Source organism: Lolium perenne, chromosome 6 (genome assembly GCF_019359855.2).
Source record: "Lolium perenne isolate Kyuss_39 chromosome 6, Kyuss_2.0, whole genome shotgun sequence".
NCBI lineage: Eukaryota > Viridiplantae > Streptophyta > Magnoliopsida > Poales > Poaceae > Lolium > Lolium perenne.
The window spans coordinates 52,361,783-52,371,990 of NC_067249.2; the positions used below are offsets into that span (position 1 = coordinate 52,361,783).

Genomic DNA, 10,208 nt, shown 5'->3' on the forward strand with positions numbered 1-10,208 from the left:
TACGGGGCCAGGAAATCCGCATCGCCGCCCCCTACTTATACCGGGCGAAGCTGCGAGTGAGGGGCTCGCAACCCTAGCTCCGACGTGCGCCGCCGCCTCCTCCATCCTGCTCCGGCGAGCAATCCCCCACCGCTCGCGTCCGCATTCAAGCCGCCGCGTGCCATGTCCGGTCGCCGAAGCTGCTCCGCGTGTACGGCGAGCGGATCGAAGCGATCCCGCTCGCCGGACACCGTCGAGGAGGCGTGGCGGCGCCAATGCAAGCGCTCCGCCGCGGGGAGTTGTCGTGCGGTGTGCTGGTACGCCGGCGTGCTTTACGTGCCGGAGTCGCTCCGGGAGTTCGCCGCGGGTGGGCGATGGTACCTAGAAGATCCGCCGCTCAAGCCGATGAGCGGCGGCGCCTTCGAGAATTGGCGCGCCGAGTGGGAGCGTGACCGCGCGGCGAAGGCGGCATGGGCGGCGCGCATCGGCAGCACCAGCGGCGGAGGAAGCAGAGGCGATCCGCAAGCCGGCGAGGAGGAAGCGGAGGAGGCAGAGGAGGAGGCAGCGTTCCTGCAGGCGGTGGCCGCATCCGAGGTGGAGGCCGCCGAGAAGGCTCGGGCGGAGGCACAGGAGGAGGCGGCGGCCATCGCCGCCATCAGGGAATTCGAGGCGCAGGAGGCTGCTGCCAGGGGGCCGTTCGTGCCATTCGTCATCCTTGACGATTCGATAGGATCGCAGTGTAGGATCGGCTATGTATGTATGATCCATAGTATGATCAATGAAGATGAACTATCGATAGTTTTCCCGGGTTTTAATTTTTAAAAATACGGGGCGAAATACGGAATGGTTCAGCTACACGCAACTTTCTGATACAGGGCGAAAAACTCTCGTTATACGGGGCAGAGAAATACGGGGTCCGTTAGACATGCTCTTAGCTTCACGGTTCTGAGAAGTTGGAGCTGCTCCAGCTTTTGGTACAAATGCGTGAAGTTGAATTCGTGAAATATAAAAATACAAAGCACACCTCGTTATGTCTAGCACGCACCGCGTGATCGCTTAAATCATTGGCTGGAAGTCCATCTCAGCATGTGGCGAAGTATTTCTTGGCGGTGGAGTTGGCCTGGCCACGATGGTGAGGATGGCTATGGAGGCCAGCGGTGACGTTCCCAAACACCGGGTAATTAGAAATTTTGAACCAGTTTTCAGATCCATATTTAGCTACTAGTAGAATTATGAATCCATTACGCACTCAAGAGAGGAGACGGATTTGAAAAGTTAAGTGCAAGTTGCTCTAGCTTTTGGTACACAAACATAAAAACACGGAGCGCCCGTAATTTACATCCGACTTCTACTGATTTGACTTCATCGCAACGTGATTTACATTTGTCGCCACTGAATAGTGGACTTCGGCGAACGAGTCGACGTACCTTCAGCCGAAGTCAAACTTGTTCGATTCGTTCTCCCCGCCGCGCAAATCGAGTTGTAGCTCGCTGCCGCCACTGCAAGGGCTTGTTGTCACTATACCTGGGCATATGTCGGGCCGGCCGGGCCTCGGGCCGGACCGAGGAAAGCCCGACGCTAAAAAATCCGGCCCAAGCCCGGCCCGGCCTGACCAAATACCCACCAAGCCCGTCGGGCTGTGGGCCGGGCCGTAGTGTTAAACTATGTTTTCGGGCTACCAAGGCCCGACTCGACCCGGCTCGGCCCGGCAGTCGGGCCAACATTTCTCGGCCCAGGCCCGAGTTTTTCGGGCCGGGCCTCGAGCCGGGCTGCCCATGGCCAGGTATAGTTGTCGCCGCCAGTACGTCTGACGCCGCCTCACCCATGACGAAGTTGGTTGAGGCGGCCACGCAAGCTTCTGGCGGCGGCGGCAACAAGCTACAACTCGATTTGCGCGGCAGCAAGAGTGATTCAGACAAGTTTGACTCCGGCTGAAGGTAAGTTGATTCGTCTGTCGGTGGGCTCGATTCGGTGGCGGCAGAAGTGAATGACGCTGCAGTGAAGTCAAATCGGGGAAGAGTCTGGGCATTGGGAAACATACCCGAGAGCGTGCGTAATATTTTGGTCACTTATCGGTAACAGTGGGGCGTAAATAAATAACCAATCCATGTTTTTGTGTTCTGCGAAAGCAACTTCACGTATTTGTACCAAAAGCTGGAGCAACTAATCGTATTTGTAGCAGAAAGCTAGAGCAACTGCAGCATTAAAATAAAAAATAAAGCTGGAGCAGCTCTAATTTTCATAACCATGGAGCTGGGGGGGGGGGGGGGGGGGACACTATAGGAATCACCAATTTTCAGATGGAAAGAGAGATGGATTGGGTAGCATACGAATCTAACATGTGAGATCATCTAGTTAGTGCGACATTGTGTATTCCCAATCGGGATTATCCTTTTGCCAGTGCGCGCCAGATTTCAGTTTAGACTGGGATTTGATAGTTTAGTATACAAACGAGGGATTTCAAGTTTACTATTCGATCCGTCCAACCTCTCCAAATATTTTAGAGTCTGATTTTTTTTAAAAAAATCCTTTGTTTCTTGACCTGTAAATTGTTGTAATCACGGTTTAAAGCCGTATATATGTATTGATGATGAAGAAAAATAGAGAGGTGGCAACTAGTTATGTTACCAACATGCAAAACAGGAATAATATAAAAGTTACTACTATGGAGATAAGCTAAATTACCCCTCACTATGAATAGTCTGGTATCCACTAGGAAACACACACGGTGTGACATTTTCAAAACGGCAAGGACAGCGGCAATAAAAACAAATCAAACACAATTCCACAATGCACTCATTTTCACTAGTAGCTCGACTGAAGAGTTTGGACCGGAGCTGGGGGCTGCGCACCACATGCCGGCCGAATTAAAGTCACACAGTCCTTGAGATCGATCTAGGGACACACATAGTCATGCATGAAAACAAAGAGCCCTGAAACTCTGATCTCCAATAAGGACACCAATGTACAAACATCGCTAACAGCATTATCATAATACATATGTGGGGGACAATCTTTTATATATATGTGGAGGTATATGCAAGTAAACCCCTGTTACGGCAAAATACAAAATTGGTAGCCACCTTGTGTGGAGCCTGCCTGCAAATGCAAGGTGGGCGCCGCACAAGAAACCGTGCCTACCTAGGCCATGTAACGGGGGAACTGCTTTCCCTTTGGTCTCTTTCTCTCGGTCTAATTGAACACACTTGCCTAGCTTGAGGTGGCCCTAGATCACAATTAGGCCCCTCCCAAACCAACCAGACACTCTCTACATGCCTAATCATAGGACTATAACACTACTAGTACTAGCTAGATACTGGTAATTAACAGCATGACACATATATAGGGGTGGGGCTGGCAAACCAGGGACTTCTCAGGCTAGAGGGGATCGGTGGGGTGCACCTTTCCTCCTGTTGCCCAGTGACAGCACAATCTTGGGGAAGAACCCTCCTCCTTTCTTCCTCTTCACCACCGTCTCGCCACCACCATCGCCATTACCTGCATTATCGCTCGACCCGCCGCTGCCACCACCACCATAGCCATAGCCATTGTGGTGATGCACCGGGTCCTCGAGGATCGAGTTTGGCGTGACCTGGCCCGAGTCGGCATCGCCGACGTGGAGGTTCTCAAAGCGCGGGAAGGGTAGACCGTCGCCGGCGCGGTAGAGCAGGATGTTGGAGAGGTCCCCTCCCTGGTCCACGACATGGTCCACCTGCACACGAAGACACACGTAGACGATTCAGCATGTGTAAGCTGATATTAACTAAGAAGTTGCAGTGCTAATTACTTGATTAATTACCTTGCAGGAGAGGCAGCAGAAGTGGAAGGGCTCCTGGAGGATCCTGTCACATGTGAGGCAGACGTTGCCGGTGCCCTTGAACGGCCTGGACTGAGGCCTGGGCTTGAGGAAGATCACCTTGGCGCTGTTGATCGTGTAGGGCTGAGAGACACACATGCATACAGTTTAATTATGCATCGTCACCAAGCAAAGTGCAGTTGTTAAAATAAAAATTACTACACTGATTCGCAATTAGGTTAATCACCTGGACATAGGAGCAGTCGATTAGCTTCTCGAGGTCACCCAGGCGGACGACGTCATTGTACACGTATCGCCGCACCTGATTGCATGCAGAAAGAAACACAAGAACAACTGGAATCAGAAACAGACGTGGGCTTCATGATTCGTGCTGTGGCTGATCAGGAAGAGAAAGGGTAATTCTGGAATTCATTGTACAGGTTAGGATTGGTACGGCTGCCGGTGCTCCTCTATTGGGCAACACATCAATGGAGGACGATGCTTTGACCAAGTGGTGGTACTACCACGGCCATACCCAAGGTCACGATGTGCAATGACCAACTACCCCTGCTAGGTACAACATCTATGGCCAAATAATTGGCAGCATTGCATGGGCACGATGGTAAAAACCCCAACCGAGGTGGTGGTAAAAAAAAAGTAGCTGCTGAAGAAGAAAGCTGTTTTGGTGGCTAGCACTTCACTGTGGCTTGAATGAACAGTATCAAGGGAGGCCCCCCGGTTGCAGGAAGGAACAGCATTGAGGCTTTCTTTGGTAAAAAAGACAAGGATCCAATTTACCATGCGCGCATATGGTAAATCTGCTTTGCCGGTGGCTGTAACAATCCTAAGATGCCCCATTTCTTACCATGCACACCCACCTGCTTTGCAGATGTGGAAGAGCACTAGAGCAGGGATGTGTTTCCATACATGGCAAAACAGTTTGGATAAGCAGGCCTTTTAATGGAAAATTTCCTAGAACCATGAGGTAATCATCTCAGACAAAAGATCAATTCATTGGAAATGCTAATGATTCACTTGGAAAGGTAGGTAGTAGAAAATCTTTGTGAAAAGGGCAATTCACCATCAAGATCACTTTTGGATCAAAAGCCTTGGCTGTGTGGGTGAAAGAAGAACATGGTGAAAGTGAGAAGGGGATTGTGATTGTGACCTTGCAGTAAATTGGCAAGATGGCAAAAGGGGAACACAGGTAGTGGAAAAGTACCTTCCCAACACACACAAAAAGTCTTGCACAAGCATGAATACAGAGGTGAAATTTCACTTGCATTGATTTGTAGGACTATGCCTATTTCTAGTGAAAGGACAAGGGGGCAGTAAAAATTCACTGAAAAATTGACCCCGGTTCCATCACATCAGAGTTTTATTTACCCATGCAACCAATTTAGGTGCAATGAAATGAAAGGGGATGGGGAACCGGCAGGAAGAGGACAAGCAAATTGAAGCAAAAGAGATCGAGAAGAGGAACAAAGCAACTGCATGCAAGAGAATCTCTACATTCTTGATTAAAAAACAAAAGCCAAGTCCTACCATGTTTTTACCACCCTCTGAAATTTACCCAGGCAACCAATTACTAGTGGAATTTGCCCGATATTACCTCCCACAGAATCCATCAAGCTGCGATAAATTAGGCAGAATCCCGCTCCGTTTGCGGTTTATGGGATGCTTGCTTTATGCAGATTAGGTGATTGTTACATGTTGCAATCACCATCCTAATTCAAGGGCTCAAAGTGGCATATATGACCCAAGAACTCGCAAGACGACAGCGACAAGGACCGGAGCAAGTACATGATAGATTAGCATATATAATTACGAAATAGAAACGAGTTCTAAGCTTCAATCATAGTAGATATCTAGCTAGACTAGAGAGAGGCCGATCGATAGGCCATCTTGGATCGGAGCTTAAGCCAAATCTAAGTGAGAACGGAACAAGACATGAAAAGACAGCACAGGACAAAACAAAAAGCAAAGACGGATAGGTAGATTGATAGATACACCTCGTCCTGGGCTTCTCCCTCTAGTCTACAAGTAGGAGTGTGCGAATTGATTCATTAATTTAATGGAGTTCGTCCCTGCTAGTACCGCAAGTGTTAATTAAGCCCGAACCAGACGGGCTAATTGGGGCATGCAACATTCATCCTCTGATTTGCTGCCTGCCAGATTAGTGGAGTAGATCGAATGAAGAAAATTCGCAAGAAACATGATAATCGGGAACAAAGGGAGGAAATCAGAGCGATTATACCAAAGAAAAGCATGCAAAAAAAAAGAAAGCAAAACTGTTGGGGGATCATGCGTCTCCATGGCTGGCTTAGAGGAGCAACGGAGCAAGAATTGCGCGTCATTTTGGTAGCATGCAGCAAGAAATTAACCAAGAATTGAACAGAGATAGGTCGAAGCCGACGGAGATTAGTTGTGAGTGAGTGAGTGAAATTAAGGAGAGAGAAGTAGTAGTAACCTGGAGGAGGGGATGGTGGCGGTGAGCGGGGGCGCAGTGCGGGCAGATGCTGGTGCAGCAGGCGAGACAGAAGATGTTCTTCTCGTTCTTCTTGCGGCTCTCGTGCGCCTCGCACCCCACGAAGAAGCTCTCCTCCACCAGGCCCCCAACCCACCCAGGCACCCTCATCCCCATCTCTTCGTCTCACTAGCTCCTCAAGACTCCCTCTCTCTTTCTTGCCAATTCTCCTCTCGGTTTGATCTCTCTTGTTTTCTCGGCAGGCCAATTCTGTCTTCCTGTCTCCCCCTCTCTCTCTTTCTCTCTCTAGTTTAGTGGTGGTGCTGCGTGAGGGCGTAGATACAGATGTTGGTTGTCTTCTTCTTGTAGGTTCAGGAGAGAGAGGGAGAGGGAGAAGGAATGTGCAACGAATCCATTGGGGGAGGTATTTATAGTGCGAGGGAGACGAAGATCGGATGATGATGATGGCGATGGTATCCCCCTACAACTCGTTGGGGGTTTGGGTGTCACGGTGGCATGGTACGAGTGTTGGGTTCCTTGGTTGGATGCGTCCCTTGTTTGAACATGGAAGGGGGAAATCTCTCATCCACTCTCCATCCTTCGTGCCGAAGCTATTTCTCTTTCCTCGTCCGGTTGGGTCATTGGGTCAAGGGGCTTGCAGTGAATAATGGAGGAGCAGAGACTATTTTCTGGATTGATCTTATTATTACTTGGCTACATTATAATAGCTACAAGAGATTAGTGTACCTTAAAAATATGGTGAATTTTTTTGAGAAAAATATAAGAGTAAAAATTAGTTAACATCGATTGCGCTGGGAAGAAGTGCACATGTTATGTGACATGTTCCTTCTGGTGGAATATTCATCTTTCCACAAGTGAAAATCTATTTGTGATATGTTGCCCTATTTAGTGGAACCTATACCGAAAAATCTCATATATGAGACTTCGAACACAATTTAATCTCAGTTTAGCATTTTTTTGTTTTTGTTAGATAGGATGGTATGTTATGTCCATGTGGGTACGAAAAAAAATGTAAAGATTAGAGGGTGGTATCGGTAATTATTTCCATAATTTTCTTATCTCTTTGTTCCCTTGCTTGTTGAACCTCGGTCAACAACTGGTACCATGCCCAATGGACGCACATTACAAAACGAGGGTCCTGAGACTATCACCACCCACGGCCCCAATAACACCCATTTAGGCTTATAGGGGTGTCAGCCATAAAATGAGTGACATAGGTATCCCAAATGGGCCTGCCGAAGATAGTACCCGGGATTTACTGAAGGCCCACTACCCGAGGAATAAGAAGATTCGGAAGCCCAAGATATTCTTAAGGAAAGCTAGAGTTGTAATAGGAAGCATTATTTGTAATCTTGCGGGATGAGTTAGAAACCTTCCCGGACTCTGTAACTTGTACAACACGAATCCCTCGGCTCCGCCTCCTATATAAAGGGGGAGTCGAGGGACGAGGAAATCATCGAATCATTGTCTACAAGCCCTAGTTTTCATAATCGTCGAGTACTTTTTGGCTGAAACCTTCGAGATCTACTTGCCCTCTACTTCTAACTAAACCCTAGCCTACAATCCATAGGCATTGACAAGTTAATACCTTGTCAATTGGCGCCGTCTGTGGGAACTAGAGGCGTAAGGATCTGATCTCGATGGCACGTTCAAGATCTTCGACATCATCAACCGCAAGCAACGCAATGGATCGAGGTAAACAGATCGCTGCTGGTCCTGTCGATTTTGTTCCTCACCCACCCTCCCGTTTGGATGCATATGCGTATCTGGCGGAGCCTATGGAGATGACGTTCGGAAGGTTTCGCTTTCGCGTCGAGAAGGAAGGATCGTATCGTGTCGAAATTCCGATTTCGTCGGGATCGTCGGCGGTCGATTCCGATTTTTCAAGCTATACATCGTCAACCGAATCAGGAGAAGAAGAAACTTCGTCGACACGCTACGTCAGCACCAGGGCAAGAGAGAAACTCGCCAAGATCTTCAGCGACATGTCGTTTGAGTCATCTGCGGACTCATATATAAGCGATGACTCAAGCAGTGTCGACAATTACGACTTCATCGACAAATCTATTACAGTGGGCAAGGTCTTCATCAATCTCAACGATGGTGTCACCAAACCCAACATAGATCTGAATACAAAATATCATCAGATTTATGCCATTGAAGAGCCAAACAACGATCAAGAGGAAACATCTGAGGTTTTCGACGATCTGGGAAATCCATACGTCGATCCCTCCGATCTGCGACGAGGCCTGGGCAATAAATACGTTGGGCCACGGCGAGAGACAGAGTTCAACTTTCGCAAGCAGCGTGGGATAGAGCCGCGAGAGCTATGAACGGTTCAGAACCAATGGCCACCACAGCCACACCAGAGGAATTGCAAGCATACCAATATAGGCTCGCACGAGCTGCAAGAGAATTGGAAAAACAGACAGTTGAGTTAAACAGAAGAAAGGAGGCAGGTTCTGCATCCAGCAGGAGAAGGGCAGATTTGAGTCGACAATCTAGAACTTCGGGTGATAGCCACAGGGAGGCTCGGAACAGAGGAAGATCAAGGTTACAACACATACCCGAAGCAGAAAGAGAGCACTTGATCCAAAACCTCGACATGTCCTTTATGTCAATAGATACAAGAGGGAACATCATCCCTAAGACACCAGAGGCTGGGTATATGGCGACACAAGCTTTTATCCTCGCATCTAAACCACCTCCAGGAGATCCAAGGGAAACACTATACAATATGGCGATAGCAGGAGTTGGAGCTATGGGGACAGCGTTTGTATCAACGCCTCCCGAAGGAGCGGCAAGGCAAAATAGTCCACGACCTGCAGCGATGACGGCAGCCCCTGAAGGACCAAGTGGAGCAAGAGACACGGCAGCACAAGCAAGGGTCGACAGAGCGCGGCAAGGCAGAAGGGAACATCGGCAATCCCCAGAACTTAACGACGAGGATATGTGTGGCTTGCCGTGCTTCACGAGGAGAGTCCGAAAAACTCGAGTCCCTTCAGGATTCAAGTTACCTGACAACTTCAAGAAATTCGACGGCCTTCAGGATCCAGAGGACTGGCTAGTTGATTATCTCGAGACAGTGAAGCTCACAGGAGGAACTAGGGCAACAGCTATGCAAAGCATCCAGGTGCATTTGAGTGGAGCCGCACGATCTTGGATAAAGAAACTTCCTCCAGGATCTATCGACAGCTGGGAAAGCTTCGAGGACGTGTTCGTCAAGAACTTCCGATCCACATGCAAAAAGCCTGCGTCGCTGGAGGAGTTGAGAGCATGTCGACAAAAGCCGGACGAGCCAATGAGAAAATATATCCAAAGGTGGAACATCATCAAAAACTCAGCAGAAAATATATCTGACGAGAGAGCGATAGATGCGTTTGTCGCAGGAATCAGGCGTGGAGATTTTGTCGAGGACTTGGGAAGGACCAACCCAAAGACAGTATCCGCGTTAATGGAAATAGCCAACAGATGGGCAGATGGAGAAGATGCTGTCCACAACAAACGGCACAGGTCGCCAGAGGAGGACCGCGGTCGAAATTATCAACCGAGGCGACGATTTTCTCGGCAGTACCCGAACTATGACGCTCCAGGACAAATTTCGGCAGGTTTTCGGGCAAACACAGGAGGAAACAACAGAGATGATTATCAGAGAAGCAGTGAGCAGCGAGGCGATAACAGGGACGATTCTCGAAACAACAAGCAAAATAGCGGGCCTAGGTTCCCGAGGCCTTTTGTGTCCCCCGAAGAAATGATGAATGGGCCGTGTCAGATGCACTTTTTCCTCGACAGCAACGGAAGAAGACAGTCAGGATACCTGCAGAAAGATTGTCGCAATTTCCAGGCAATGTTAAGGTGGGCAGAGCACGCTAACGCTCGGGCAGCACAGAGAAATCCTCGAGAACCCAGGAGCGAGATTCACTTACCACCTCCTCCCGCGATTAC

At 49.0% G+C, this 10,208-nt stretch overlaps 1 protein-coding gene across 1 annotated transcript; it reads right to left on the bottom strand.

Annotated features, from left to right (window-relative positions):
- Positions 1–2,945: 2,945 nt before the first annotated feature.
- On the bottom strand, positions 2,946–6,727 carry LOC127307982 (protein RGF1 INDUCIBLE TRANSCRIPTION FACTOR 1). The gene is made up of 4 exons (XM_051338736.2): positions 6,246–6,727; positions 4,023–4,097; positions 3,779–3,919; positions 2,946–3,691 (listed from the first exon to the last, which is right to left on the bottom strand). Exons 1-4 carry the CDS (start codon positions 6,417–6,419, stop codon positions 3,353–3,355), a joined length of 729 nt encoding a protein of 242 aa, XP_051194696.1. The 5' UTR covers positions 6,420–6,727; the 3' UTR covers positions 2,946–3,352.
- Between the last annotated feature and the right edge of the window lie 3,481 nt (positions 6,728–10,208).

Coding starts and splice junctions, on each gene's coding strand:
- LOC127307982 (XM_051338736.2), bottom strand. CDS start 6,419: ATGGGGATGAGGGTGCCTGGGTGGGTTGGGGGCCTGGTGGAGGAGAGC. Junction 3,920..4,022: donor TCGACTGCTCCTATGTCCAG/GTGATTAACCTA, acceptor TGTGTCTCTCAG/CCCTACACGATCAACAGCGC. Junction 3,692..3,778: donor TCTGCTGCCTCTCCTGCAAG/GTAATTAATCAA, acceptor CTTCGTGTGCAG/GTGGACCATGTCGTGGACCA.